The sequence below is a fragment of the Crinia signifera genome, chromosome 5, assembly GCF_055691185.1.
Source record: "Crinia signifera chromosome 5, ASM5569118v1, whole genome shotgun sequence".
NCBI lineage: Eukaryota > Metazoa > Chordata > Amphibia > Anura > Myobatrachidae > Crinia > Crinia signifera.
Window position 1 is genome coordinate 329,749,980 of NC_139221.1, and position 15,922 is coordinate 329,765,901.

Genomic DNA, 15,922 nt, shown 5'->3' on the forward strand with positions numbered 1-15,922 from the left:
CCCAGGTAGTGACTCTGACTATAGGGAGAAAGGTCCTAGTTATACCTTGCAGACTCCCTCCTCCCTCCCACCCTTGGGATTCCACTCTTTCCATGCTGAAGGAGTGTGGAAGGTCCCTGGCAATCTACAGTCTGCTGTTTTCAAAGTGATTGATCCTCTTCCCTTGCATAGCAGACCCACTGATAAGAGATGTTAAGGAAGGGGACAAACTCTAACCTCTTCTTCTGGACCATGGTTTATGAGGGCCTCAGATCTTATCTTACATCCTGACTCCGGAGGAGTCCACAGATGTCACACTGAGGGGATACAGGCCTCAAACTCAAACCAGGGTCACCTACAGTTTACATACAAGACATGTCCTGATTCCAATACTCACAGGAGACATAACTATTACACCAATATCAGACATACATTGCTTGAACAGATAATCATAACAGGAGGCATACGTTAATTTGATCGATCACCTGATCTGATCGTTACACCTCCCCCTTTTAAAATGGCGCACAGAGGCGGTGACCCACGTCACCGTCTCATCAGTGCGCTATTAACTACATCGCCTGGACAGGTAGCAGTGGTCTCTGTGCTGAGACAGACTGCCACTGATTCTGCGGGATCTGTACTAACACTTCACTATACTTGACGTCTGTCATGGCACCACCTGACGCCATAGCCGTGGCTAGGGTGGGCAATGGGCATAGTCCCTGTCCCTCTCGCAGGAGATGGCAAACTAAAAGCACACAGGTGTCCTCGAACCCATAGTCTGTGAGCACAGTGATATAGTGGGAGCTGTGTCCATCCCGGCTGATATTGACACTGCCCACCACAGCTGTGCGTCGGACTCCTGGGCACGGATTCTCCCCTGCAGCTGGCAGTTTGGCCTTACTCACTGAGATCAGTACCAGACCATTCCTCCACACCCCAAACGGCCATCCCCCTGGGACTCGTAACTCGGCACGTTTAACTATACCACAGGTGTGGGGCATTCTCCCAGCACTATATACAGACTTAAACATGTCTTCCCAGCACCTCTCCTGAGCTGACTGACCCCCCCTCCCCTTCACTGGGGGGAAGGTCCACTCACTCAACACCTCACACCTCATCCTTTTGTGAGGAGATTCGCCCTCTGTGTCTGTGTGTGTGAATTGTGAAGGGGGGCACGTTTCTGCAAGGGGGAATACCAGCAGGTCATTGTCCCCTGTCTTGGGAACATCCCAGCTCAGCTTTTCTGAGGTTAATGGAGCTGAGTTTACCTGTGCTTCACGGGCCCTCCCACCCTTCTGGTTACACACAGCAGCTTCCCTACTAGCCACTGGCTCTATTCCTGACACAACCCTCTCACTGTACCCAGGGGTATCTTTCCCACTTCCCAGGTATGGGGCAGCCTGTGCAGGGTCGATTCTCAGTTCTGCGTGGAAAGCCAAGCTTTCCATGGCAGTCCAGGACACCTTCCTGAGCCTGACCTTCCCTCCCAGACCCGCAGGTTCTGTGGCTGGGGTGGTGCCACTGAGGTTCTCAGGAGAGGCATCCGTTATCCAGTGATGCTGGAAAAATGCACTCTCTGGAGGATTCTCAGTGTCTGGAGGGAACCCCTGCTGTGTTCCTGTATATGTGTTTGTGTGTCTACAGGAAGGAGGGGGGTTTGAGGGGAAAGCTGCAGTAAGGGACACTCTCTCCCTATCTGACAGGTCTACAGTGCACACAGGGCCCACCAGGTCACTTATTATACCTGGTACCACAGTTCCCACAGTAGCGCAAGACATCACATTATCAACAGCAACATCAATATCATAACCTGGGGAGACATCCTGCAATACCTGCAAATTAGCCTGTGCATCTTCCACAACACATGGGGCCCATCCTGCTGGCTTACAATTGCACCATGGCAAAAACTCTATATCTGGGTCCCATTGTCTCTGAGCAGGAATGGGGTTATCTGAGCATGTTGTCACCAGTAACTTATTGGCAGGTACATGCGCTGCCTGCAACCAACTCAGATCGGTCCCATTCGTGCAGTTAGCGACCCCATGCCCGATGTCACAACCAGACATCACTGGAGGAACAGGGTTAACTTCTAGCACAGCAACCTTAATGACATCACCATCAGCACTCCTACCACTGGTGAGTGAGGGTGTCTCATTCCCAACTAGATTAGGGCATTCATTTAACCCCACAAACTGGCAAGGAGTACCCACTATACCTGTCTCTAACTCACCCTCCACCTGTACCGAAGGTACGGCACTATCGCAGATCATCCCAGGGGCTTCACACAAAATAACAACATTGCAATGTTCAGCATGGTTACATACTACCTGAGATGCATCATATGGTTCAGAAGGGTTAGCGACAGATATGTGTGGAGTTAATAAAAGTCCCACATCAGTAGTCCCACACATACTTGTGTGCATACAGTCAGAAAGTCCCATTCCTATTTCCGACATAGTCTCTCCCCTGCATACTTTCACTATGCAGCCAGCCGCTTCCGGCAACAAATCTGGAGCAACGGGAGGGAACATGCTGCTCACATCTTCCAGCAGTTTAAACTGGACCTTGTGATGTGAGGTCTCTGGAACAGGTTCCACACCGATTGTAGCAGGCCCGGGTACCATGTCCATGAGGGAAACCCTGGTAGGCTGTGTCGTTGGTTCCATAGCTGGTGATAGAAGCTGTTCCAGGCGATTCCTTTCAGCATCTGCCCAGCGGCACTGCTCTTTCCACCATGGAGTATCGAGCTTTTTACAATCATAAGCATATTGCTGCGCTATTTCAAAACAGTCCGTCAGGTCTCTCAGCAGTAACCAAGGAGTCGCATCGGGACCCCAGGTTAGAAACTCACCGCGATACATGCCGAAAACATTGCGCTCATCATTTCGTGCACGGGTGAGCCGCTTGATCATCTCCCAGCGGGAATTGTTGGGGCAGGAGATACCTTGCAGCTGACATTCTGTAGTGAGTTCCTCTGGGCTCATAAGCCTAAACGGATAATCATCACCATATGGGTCAGAATACTCACTGGGCTCTTCTGGTGCTGTAGGGGATTTGTACTCTGCAGTCTCCCTGACTGCCACACATCCTACAGTCTCCCTGGTGCTAGCAGAGATGTCAGCTCTCTGAGCATCGGTGGTAGTGTCCAGGGCCAGCTCTTTACTCACAACCAAGCTGACACTCACTTGGCTTCCTCTGTCTGCTTCCAAGACAGGGAACTGTGCATGACACGGTCCGGTGAAACTCGCATCAGCAGTGATTTGGGACCTCTGTCCCTTGTTAGGCTCCCCATGATTGATAACAGAGTCCACATCATGATCCAACACATTATTTACTTCCGCAGACAGTAAAAGTTCAGTACGAAGCCCATCTCCTGCTAACTCAGTAGCCACGGCAGATAAAGTCCCACGTAAAGGTTCGCCATCATGATGCCCTGTATCATCCTCCACTGGTTCACCAACAGCGATCAGCCCCCTGAGCCTCACCAGTTCCAACTGGTACTCACGCTCGGCCTGACGCTCTGCAGCCTCTCGTACGGCTTTGCGCTCCTCAGCCTCTCGTACGGCTTTGCGCTTCTCAGCCTCACGTACGGCTTTGCACTCCGCAGCCTCTCTGTCGACAATGGCTTTGCGCTCCGCAGCCTCTCTGTCGACAATGCCTTGGCAGAACTGCACCAGCTGCAAAGCAAATACGGGGTTCACATTCTTCAATTGCCTGCTAGCAGCTAGAAGGTCGCTCTGCAGTGTAGACTTGCTGGGTCCAGCAGAAGGGTTTAACCCTGGCGCGGCATCGTTTGTACTGTCCAGTGCTGACTGAGCCCCTGGGGTAGGATTGTCCATGGACTGGTTTCCTCCAGCAGCTAGAGTCCGATCGGCATCCACTAGTGCCTGAATCATACGTTTTCTACTCTGGCCAGACCAAGGGATATTCCTCTGCACACACACGACCGCCAGGTCATCTCTCCTCATCTGCTGGTAATCAGCCATCCGGAGTCTCACACTTGTCAAATAAAATGATAGGAAAGAAAAACAAGAGAAGGGAGGGAACAGAAATTGCATCCACTGTGTGACTTTTAAAACTATAGTAAAGCTCTGAGTTCTGATTCTGGTGATGTGGGTATTTCTCACAAAATTCTACCCACACTCACTTAAGTTCTTAAAGAGAAAAATGAATTCTCCACCCCACCGCTTGCCACCAAATGTCACGGTACCACCGGTCGCCTGCTCAGATACGTCAATCTGAGCAGCGCCGGCCGTGACTGGGGTTCACTCAGGACACTCGGGTCCTTTCCTTGAGGTACACTGCCACCAGCCAAAACCTGATTTTAGCGCCTGAAACTGCGCAAGGGGCGGCTTGGCTCGCCCCTGACCACACAATACAAGATAACAATGGTAACGTTTTCCAGCCTTTCTCTCCTGAGGCTAATGAGTCTTAGGAACACAGAACCAGAACTGGGAATATGTATTATTTATTCCTAGAAATACTACAGAGCTTTAAACAAAATGCTTACAAGACATTACAATGATTTTAAAAGTACACACAAGTTTTGAATGCAATTTCAGAAATAAAATAAAAAGAGAAAAATGACAGAACCGTATCCTACAATCCTGAAGTGGGGGGGTCCTCCACAAGAAATCTCTCGTCGCCTACAGCCTGCTTGCTTGACCCCCAGGTAGTGACACTGACTATAGGGAGAAGTCTTAGTTATACCTTGCAGACTCCCTCCTCCCTCCCACCCTTGGGATTCCACTCTTTCCATGCTGAAGGAGTGTGGAAGGTCCCTGGCAATCTACAGTCTGCTGTTTTCAAAGTGATTGATCCTCTTCCCTTGCATAGCAGACCCACTGATAAGAGATGTTAAGGAAGGGGACAAACTCTAACCTCTTCTTCTGGACCATGGTTTATGAGGGCCTCAGATCTTATCTTACATCCTGACTCCGGAGGAGTCCACAGATGTCACACTGAGGGGATACAGGCCTCAAACTCAAACCAGGGTCACCTACAGTTTACATACAAGACATGTCCTGATTCCAATACTCACAGGAGACATAACTATTACACCAATATCAGACATACATTGCTTGAACAGATAATCATAACAGGAGGCATACGTTAATTTGATCGATCACCTGATCTGATCGTTACACTCACATATTGTTATATTATGTACTAATGGTCAGCCTTACTCACACTCCGTACCTGGCTGTCACCTCATCCGCTTCCTACAGGTAACACTCACATATTGTTATATTATGTACTAATGGTCAGCCTTACTCACACTCCGTACCTGGCTGTCACCTCATCCGCTTCCTACAGGTAACACTCACATATTGTTATATTATGTACTAATGCTCAGCCTTACTCACACTCCGTACCTGGCTGTCACCTCATCCGCTTCCTACAGGTAACACTCACATATTGTTATATTATGCACTAATGGTCAGCCTTACTCACACTCTGTACCTGGCTGTCACCTCATCCGCTTCCTACAGGTAACACTCACATATTGTTATATTATGTACTAATGCTCCGCCTTACTCACACTCCGTACCTGGCTGTCACCTCATCCGCTTCCTACAGGTAACACTCACATATTGTTATATTATGTACTAATGGTCAGCCTTACTTACACTCCGTACCTGGCTGTCACCTCATCCGCTTCATACAGGTAACACTCACATATTGTTATATTATGCACTAATGGTCAGCCTTACTCACACTCCGTACCCGGCTGTCACCTCATCCCCTTCCTACAGGTAACACTCACATATTGTTATATTATGTACTAATGGTCAGCCTTACTCACACTCCGTACCCGGCTGTCACCTCATCCGCTTCCTACAGGTAACACTCACATATTGTTATATTATGTACTAATGGTCAGCCTTACTCACACTCCGTACCTGGCTGTCACCTCATCCGCTTCCTACAGGTAACACTCACATATTGTTATATTATGTACTAATGGTCAGCCTTACTCACACTCCGTACCTGGCTGTCACCTCATCCGCTTCCTACAGGTAACACTCACATATTGTTATATTATGTACTAATGGTCAGCCTTACTTACACTCCGTACCTGGCTGTCACCTCATCCGCTTCATACAGGTAACACTCACATATTGTTATATTATGTACTAATGGTCAGCCTTACTCACACTCTGTACCTGGCTGTCACCTCATCCGCTTCCTACAGGTAACACTCACATATTGTTATATTATGCACTAATGCTCAGCCTTACTCACACTCCGTACCCGGCTGTCACCTCATCCGCTTCCTACAGGTAACACTCACATATTGTTATATTATGTACTAATGGTCAGCCTTACTTACACTCTGTACCTGGCTGTCACCTCATCCGCTTCCTACAGGTAACACTCACATATTGTTATATTATGCACTAATGCTCAGCCTTACTCACACTCCATACCCGGCTGTCACCTCATCCGCTTCCTACAGGTAACACTCACATATTGTTATATTATGTACTAATGGTCAGCCTTACTCACACTCCGTACCTGTCTGTCACCTCATCCGCTTCCTACAGGTAACACTCACATATTGTTATATTATGTACTAATGGTCAGCCTTACTCACACTCCGTACCTGGCTGTCACCTCATCCGCTTCATACAGGTAACACTCACATATTCTTATATTATGCACTAATGGTCAGCCTTACTCACACTCCGTACCCGGCTGTCACCTCATCCGCTTCCTACAGGTAACACTCACATATTGTTATATTATGTACTAATGGTCAGCCTTACTCACACTCCGTACCCGGCTGTCACCTCACCCGCTTCCTACAGGTAACACTCACATATTGTTATATTATGTACTAATGGTCAGCCTTACTCACACTCCGTACCTGGCTGTCACCTCATCCGCTTCCTACAGGTAACACTCACATATTGTTATATTATGTACTAATGGTCAGCCTTACTCACACTCCGTACCCGGCTGTCACCTCATCCGCTTCATACAGGTAACACTCACATATTGTTATATTATGTACTAATGGTCAGCCTTACTCACACTCCGTACCCGGCTGTCACCTCATCCGCTTCCTACAGGTAACACTCACATATTGTTATATTATGTACTAATGGTTAGCCTTACTCACACTCCGTACCCGGCTGTCACCTCATCCGCTTCCTACAGGTAACACTCACATATTGTTATATTAAGTACTAATGGTCAGCCTTACTCACACTCCGTACCTGGCTGTCACCTCATCCGCTTCCTACAGGTAACACTCACATATTGTTATATTATGTACTAATGGTCAGCCTTACTCACACTCCGTACCCGGCTGTCACCTCATCCGCTTCATACAGGTAACACTCACATATTGTTATATTATGTACTAATGGTCAGCCTTACTCACACTCCGTACCCGGCTGTCACCTCATCCGCTTCCTACAGGTAACACTCACATATTGTTATATTATGTACTAATGGTCAGCCTTACTCACACTCCGTACCCGGCTGTCACCTCATCCGCTTCCTACAGGTAACACTCACATATTGTTATATTATGCACTAATGGTCAGCCTTACTCACACTCCGTACCCGGCTGTCACCTCATCCGCTTCCTACAGGTAACACTCACATATTGTTATATTATGTACTAATGGTCAGCCTTACTCACACTCCGTACCTGGCTGTCACCTCATCCGCTTCCTACAGGTAACACTCACATATTGTTATCTTATGTACTAATGGTCAGCCTTACTCACACTCCTTACCCGGCTGTCACCTCATCCGCTTCCTACAGGTAACACTCACATATTGTTATATTATGCACTAATGGTCAGCCTTACTCACACTCCGTACCTGGCTGTCACCTCATCCCTTCCTTCCTGAGTACACACCATGGTAATGCTGGGTACACACCAGAACGATGTGGCCTCAATTCCCCCAAATTTGATACAATCTCGACCGATTGTATGTAAATTGGGCATGTTTTGGCCTGTTTTGGATCTGACTATGACCCGCATCCCCGCTGATCGTTTGGTCATTGTGGAGATCCTACTTGCTGCAGTCAGGATTTGTTAACGATCCCTTTTGCTGGGTACAGATTGTCTGCTCTATACAGATAGTGCGACCATCATACGATTGTCTCATGATCCTTCTGGTGTTTACCCTACATTTATTTATTTATTAACAGTTTCTTATATAGCGCACACAGATTCCGCAGCGCTGTACAGAGCATAGTTATGAGCAAAAACACATAACAAATTACAGCACAAGACAGTTTAGGACAAGTACATGGTTAATATGGATAGTTGCATCAGGGGACAGGACACTGAAGCAGCATCAGGGTGGCAGTGGTTAATATATTCTAAGAAAGGCACAAGAGGAGAGAGGGCCCTGCCCATGAGAGCTTACATTCTAAAGGGGAGGGTTAGACAGAGAGGGGTGACACAGAAGGGAAAGAAGTGGGCATAAACAGTAGGTTAGGATGAGAGATGGTCATGAGGAAGGAAGGTCATGTCTTTTTTTTATTCCCTTTTATTTATGAATTGCATTTCTCTTGTGTGTACTTTTAAAATCATTGTAATATCTTGTAACTATTTTTTATCACTAAAGCTCTGTAGTACTTCTAGGAATAAATCATATAATTCTCAGTTCTGGTTTTGTGTTATTAGGATCCTGTAAGTCAACGGAGAGCGCGTTACCATTTTTTATACTGTATTGTGTGGTCAGGTGCGAGCCAAGCTGCTCCTTGCGCAGTTTCAAAGCGCTAAAATCTGGCTTTGGCTGGTGGCAGTGTACCTCAAAGAGGGGACCCGAGTGTCCAAAGTGAACCCCAGTCACAGCCGGAGCTGCTCAGATTGACGTATCGGAGCAGGCGACCAGTGGGGCCTTGACATTTGGTATCATTAATAGTTGCTGTGACCGCTATGGCTAACGTAACTCCCTGTGTCTTGTCTTCCAGGTGTTTGCACAGCCTGCCAATGTGGCTGTCACGAAGATGGACATCAGCAACCTAGCCATGGTAATGGCGCCAAACTGCCTGCGCTGCCAATCGGATGATCCGCGCATCATCTTTGAGAACACCAGGAAAGAAATGTCCTTCATCCGGGTCCTGATCCAGCACCTGGACACCAGCTTCATGGAAGCCGTTCTATAGCAGAAGACGGGGATTACAGGAATATTGTGCGACTGTAACCATCTCATTCTATGAGGAGAGGTCTCCGCCACCACCTGCCTTCTCATTCTGTACAGAAACCTGCTGCGGCAATAATGACCCTACGCACCTTGGACCAAAGTGCAGCATACTGGCTGCAGGACTGGGCCCTCTCTCTCTCCGGGGCTCCACGTACATTTCCCAGAGTGACTTTCTAGCACTGCAGCGCATATAATGTGCTGGTTTCCGTTAGTGAGCTTATGGAATAAGCAGTCACGTCTGTTCTAATTGCTATATCCCGTGTCTTGCATGGATCAGTGACACTGCCATTGAGTGGTGAGCTGGAGGTAGTAAGATGTGCGTTCTGGAGATCTCGCAGGGGTCATTTATGAAGCGCACTTCATGCGCACTGCGGTACTGCTTGGTTCCACTCCGGTGTTGGACCACACAGCTCGCAGGACGGTGCGTGGTTGCTCCGCCTACCACATTACTGCCCCGCCTTTCATTTAATAAAACGTTTTTTATTTCTCTCCTTAAATTAATCATTAGGGGATGCTGGGATATTTGTGCAGATGCAGCTTTTTAATTACAAATAGGGATTCATGTCCCATTAAAAGACCAGGTGTTAAAGCATCTGTCTCTGAGCTGGTAGAAATGTCAGAGCCCTTTAAGGAACGGGAGCGATTGCTTGTCCCGGTGTTCATAAGGGACCGCGGGCTCTACCTCCGCAAGCTGCAACTTTGTCCTTGCGCTGCTCTGCAAATCTAGGTGCATCAGTGCTGCTGCTCTGCCAAAGCTGGTTTTACATTGCGCATCTATTTGCACTTCATGAATGGCCTCTGGTACTTCCATTTATACGATAACAGCTCTTCCCACGAGTTGTCTGGCTCCTCCCATGAGTTGTCTAGCTCCGCCCCCCAGCCTCCACATGGGGTCACTGTGGGGGCCTGTACAAGAGGTCAGATGGTAAATATATTTATCTGTTACATAGTAAATCGGCCCTGCCAGATTTAAGGTATGTGACATATGATGCGGTATCAGCGCACCGTGTTTTACATGTTTACAGCATCAACATAAAACCGGCAACATTTAAATAACAAAGTGCATATATGACGTGTAATAAGCAACATGTTGCACGTGATCTATCTACAGAGGATATCATGTATCCGTCACTATATGGGATTTGTTACTTAGGATGCTGCCGAGTCTTATTGGCTGTGATGCTGCTTTATTTAAAGTGCTTTTATTTATTTATTTATTATTGTCCTCCTATGGGTTGTATAGGGGATAGCCGGATAGTATGGGGGACATGGTTCTAACCAATGGGCTGTCGTAGAGGTACTCACCTTTGGTGGACTGCAGGTCAGGCCAGCAGGGTGTGCTGGAACTTGTAGTTCAACAACAGCTGGTGAACCAGATGTGCCCTAAGCTTGATCTGTAGTTTGGGCTTGTATGATAATTGTACTGTATGATCATTTGTAGGTGTTGAGTAAAAGATTGGTGATAATAAGGTCGGCAATGTCTACGTCGATACCCGATAGTCAACATTCAATAGTCGGCAGTGTCAAAAGGTTGACTGATTTAATAGGGTGACGGTAAAGAGGTTACCATGGCAATAGTTGACCTAACCCCTTCACCCGCCCAGTGTCTATCTGTAACCGACCTGTCCACAGCCTAACAGCCCCCTTGGTGCCTATCCCCAATCCTAAAAATGGTGAAAAAACGTTTTGACCATTTAGCCTTTTGAGTGTCTACGTTCCTATGAGAGAGGTCCAAAATATCTGCTAAATATGCCGTCGTCGTAGTCGAGGAATAGGAATCGCTTTAGTCATTGCCGGCAAATGATCACAAGTCTCGGGAGCAAAGTTACCATTACTTAGTGGGTATTTTGCCCATTTCTCACGGCGACCTTGGCACTCAAAGGGTAAATCCTGTCAATCCTGTTGACCTTTGTCATTGTTGATCAACCTTTTTCATTATGTCGTCCGATTGACTGTCGACTGTATCCTGTCGTATCAGTTTCAATCTAATGATTGTCGACCTTTTTATGACCAACCTTCCATCCGGACACCAGCGTTTTCTGGTACGCTGATTGTAATCTGCATCATTGCAGGAATGATCTGATGTGTTTCACAAAGAGATCTGTATCTGTCCCTAAGAGGTGACACTCTTCCTTGCCCATCTGTCACATGGTCGCCCCCTTGCAGGCCCATCTTATGCCATGGGTGGGTGGCATTCATCGCTGGTACATGCCAGATACATGCGTGGTACCATCACAGAGGGGCAGGATATGTGTACTCTGTGAGCCTGAGCATGTGTATATATTACATATACGCTTTGTTATACTTGCACATTTCTAGATCAGATGCCCACGTTCCCAGAACACACTGTGGTGGTCATGTACCATAACTGCAGCCGTTTGCTGCCCTGCTTTGTTGGTATTGGGGTGACGTCTTTCTTCTGCCTCATCACCCCAATTCACGCAGTGTCTGAGGTTTGTTACCGTTCCACCCAGTTGCATATTTCTAACACAGCTTCTCTTCCAATAGTATTAGAGCATTCATTGTACTGTATATATATATATATAATACTCAAAATACTGGTATACAATATGAAAAAAAAACGTTTTACAGGGTTCTCGCATTGACTGACAGTGTCTGATATGGTCTCGGCGCCTCCATTGCGCAGTGATGCCAGATGTGGCGCTCTCTGTGCTGCTCCTGGAATGACTGCGCTGGTAATGGATGGCACCTTACTGACTGCGCCGGGTTTTCTCACTTTGGGGCAGATGCATTAAGCCTGGAGAAGAGATAACCTGGAGATAAAAGCACCAGCCAATCAACTCCCAACTGTCAACAACACAGTTCATTGGCTGGTGCTTTATCTCCTTTGACCTTATCTCCAGTTTATCTCTTTTCCAGGCTAAATACATCTGCCCCATTGCAATTTAAACTACTCAGATTATTTAATTCCTGTTCCTTTGTTCTTTTTATTTATTTCCTCCTGCCCTCCGCTGTACAGATTGTTGGTCATTTTAAATAAACTGTATTTTGTGTGTCATGAGTACGTACATCTCAAGTAGACTTTTGTGCACAGTCGGTAAGAGCACGGACATATTGAACCCTGGCAGTGGTACCGATGAAGAGTACAACGCTCCATGATTGCTATGAACCATGATTACACCAGATTCTCCTGCACTGATGCACTGGTTGCCTTTATCTCATATGCTTTTAGGGAGATTCTTCAGTCCTGGTCTTGGGTTGTCTTCTTCGCTCTGGTCTCCCATAGAGGTGGCATCAGTGTCACATGTATATTATACCAGGCGTCAATTCATCCACCCGAATATCATTCCCACCGGCCACCAGTGACTGGTCTGTGGGAATCCATCCTGCATAGGTTACTGTATGATGCTGGGTTTTGGTTCCAGCTTTCTTTAAAGACTACTGTGAGACAACTGGCTGCAGAGCCGCTCTATCCGCTGTAATGCCCCAGGTGTAGCCTGTGTTATATGTAGTGTTACAGTGCTGCTGTATACATATGTGAGGCACAGGCCTGTACTGGAGATTAATATGGGTACTGGGAGCTCAGCTTCCCCCAAACAAGGCAACTTCTTTTCTGACAAGGTCTTCAAACATTAGCAATCCTGCAGTCCTACGTCCCTGTCCCCGCTAACGGTCCTACTATGTCCCTGTCCCCATTGACGGTCCGACTACGTCCCTGTCCCAGCTGACGGTCCTACTATGTCCCTATCCCCGCTAACGATTCGACTATGTCCCTGTCCCCGCTAACAGTCCGACTCAGGCCCTGTCACCGCTAACGGTCCGACTCCGGCCCTGTCCCCGCTGACGGTCCGACTCCGTCCCTGTCCCCGCTAACGGTCCGACTCCGTCCCTGTCCCCGCTGACGGTCCGACTCCGGCCCTGTCCCCGCTAACGGTCCGACTCCGTCCCTGTCCCCGCTGACGGTCCGACTCCGTCCCTGTCCCCGCTGACGGTCCGACTCCGTCCCTGTCCCCGCTGACGGTCCGACTCCGTCCCTGTCCCCGCTGACGGTCCGACTCCGTCCCTGTACCCGCTAACGGTCCGACTCCGTCCCTGTCCCCGCTGACGGTCCGACTCCGTCCCTGTCCCCGCTGACGGTCCGACTCCGTCCCTGTCCCCGCTGACGGTCCGGCTCCGTCCCTGTCCCCGCTGACGGTCCGAGACCGTCCCTGTCCCCGCTAAATGAGGCCCAGTAATGTAAGAAGCTGATCTTCCCGGAACTGCTAACAGTTCTGCTTTCACGAAGACACAGTTTACACATGACTGACCAGTACTTGCTTCTGATTGGTTCACAGGTGTTACAAACATTACATGGCTTCCCAAACATGTCTGCGCTGTATAATTGCGGTGATCAATGACATCACCATTCCAGATCAAATTGTGCAATTTAGAATTATAGGCCTTATACTAGTTACCTCTTAGAGGCAAATTCCTTCTCAAATGGACAAAACCATGTGCACTGCAGGTGGGGCAGATGTTACTTGTGCAGAGAGAGTTAGATTTGGGTGAGGTTTTTCTGCAAAGTGAGATATTGCAGTGTAGAAATAAAGCAGCCAGTATTTACCCTGCACAGAAACAAATGTACTCACCCAAATCTAACTCTCTCTGCACCTGTTACATCTGCCCCCCTGCTGTGCACATGGTTTTGTCCATCTGAGAAGGAATTTGCCTCTAAGAGTGAACCAGAATAAGGCCCTATGTTTCCTGGGTAATGCATTTAATGATTTACTGTACAAGATGTCTGAGCACGTGGCCACTTTACCTTATAAACCTGATTTATTATTATTATAAAAGTGTATGGATTATCTGCTGTGATTGTTGCATCTGTGTCCTCTTCCCTCCATAATAACTGTACAGGGAACTACTGTAATTAATATTTGCGTTGATTGCAGGGGAAGAAACCGATTTTCTCTTTTTAAAATAATATTACTTGCAAACATACGATGTTTTTCATCTATCTGGCCACCTTGGGCCTCCGATCCTGCCACTTCTCACTTGCCTTTTTCTTTGTAGTATCATTGTGTTACACTACCTAGTTTTCTTTTATACGATTTAGACTTAAATTCTATTTTTCTACATTAGGTTCCTAAGCTGTTTTTGTTTTTCTAGACAGTACAAGAAGGTCAGATCAGTCTGACAGAAAGATCGCCTCATTGAAGTCCTTTTTTTTTGGGGGGTGGATTTTTACAGAACTTTTCCTGGCTGCAGCGCCTTTATCTGACACAGTACCAGAGGTGGTGTCCTCTCCTCTGTAAGTAATTGATTTATGGGGGCAGATATATCAACTAGCATTAAGTGCATACCTGCACGTAACGTTAATTAACTGGTGAGCAATACGTTTTTTTTTTTATGTATTAACAGCGCACCTAACGTGCGCTAGGGACAGCTCGCCGAATAATGCTGCACTTCTCCCCAGCCGCCTAGGCGTTAAACAGCCCAGTGCTTGCGTTGTCCTATCCCCGCTGCATGGACAATGCTAAGCCCTGCTGCTAGCTCCAGGTGCGCTTGAGATCTTGCGATAATTGCAAGATCTCGCGCATGCTCAGTGAGCTGGCTGAGGGGGAGGGGATTTAACGTGCATGTGCAGCACTACGGGGGTACCAATATGGAGAGCCAGGGACGCTGGACACAATGGCTGTCCTTATCGGCTGGGGGAGGGTGGTTGATAAATCAGGGTGTAACGGGTGCTGCAGGAGAAGCCGGACCCGGTATTTTTCAATCGTTGTGGGCATATTAATACATCTGCCCCATGGCGTATTGATCCCCGATCACTTTAGTTTAGCGTATGACCAGTTTGGATGAGCGCGTTTTCACCGTCACATTCTCTGTGTGTTACGGAGGGAAAGTCTTACAGGTGCTATTCGTGTATTTCAGAGTAAGCATTTAAAAGTCATTTTTGTGGATGGCAATAAAAGAACAAATTACTTGTGTCTTTTTGATATTTGTAGTAATCTTCTCTTTTTCTTAGCTTAAAAAAAGCAACGCTGCCTGGTATTTAGTGAGTGAACGTTCTGTAGTCGGTGGAGGTATTGCAGATTCCCAGACCCCGCTACAAGAGTACTGATATAACTGAGCGTGCCTGTGATACAGGCCGCAGCTTCAGTGTAATCACTGGATCTGCGTACACTGACGCAGAATATTTATTTCAGCCTAACAATATATCGGTCCTGTTTCTCCCACCACTGTAACGATGTTACCTATTTAGGAGTTTGCAGCATGCCGTAAAGCGATTCCTTCCCGCGGCCAACAATCTCCCAATGCAGCCGCCTGACAGCTCTGTACCAGTGGGTCACAATGGGAAGATGTATAATGTATGTAAATAAAGCGACCGTTGGGGGTCATGGTAAAGACATATTCTATTTATTTATTGGATTGTTCTCCATTGTGTACAATTCATGCAGAGGACCCTGTGGTGTCTGTTGTGTAATGAGTGAGAGGTCACGTTTGGGTGTTAGTGGTGATACACACTGGTAGTGATGCTTATTTCCCCCATGCTGTCCATGTACTGTATGGGGCTGTGGATATGAGCATCCTGGTGGAGAAGGCCAGTTCTCCGTGCAGCCTGTGCACGCTCTATAATGCTGGTGCAAGGCCAGTGCTGCACAATGCCAAATCCCTTTGTATCGGGCATATAATGCTCAGATTTCTGTCTCTTCCAATAGAAGATGTTACTGTGAGATGTGCAGAGATTATCTCTATCTGCCATCACATTGCTGATGTGCTTTCCTGTGCTGAGCTTAGGAGAGGCCTTTGTCATAGCAGG

The 15,922-nt window shown here is 47.5% G+C and overlaps 1 protein-coding gene across 1 annotated transcript in view; it reads left to right on the forward strand.

The window, feature by feature from the left end:
• ARHGAP39 (Rho GTPase activating protein 39) overlaps positions 1–12,184 on the forward strand; it is a 190,698-nt gene extending 178,514 nt beyond the window's left edge. Inside the window, 1 exon segment of the mRNA XM_083144972.1 lies at positions 8,927–12,184. Coding sequence (XP_083001098.1) covers positions 8,927–9,121 — 195 coding nt within the window. The 3' untranslated portion in view covers positions 9,122–12,184.
• Positions 12,185–15,922: the final 3,738 nt, after the last annotated feature.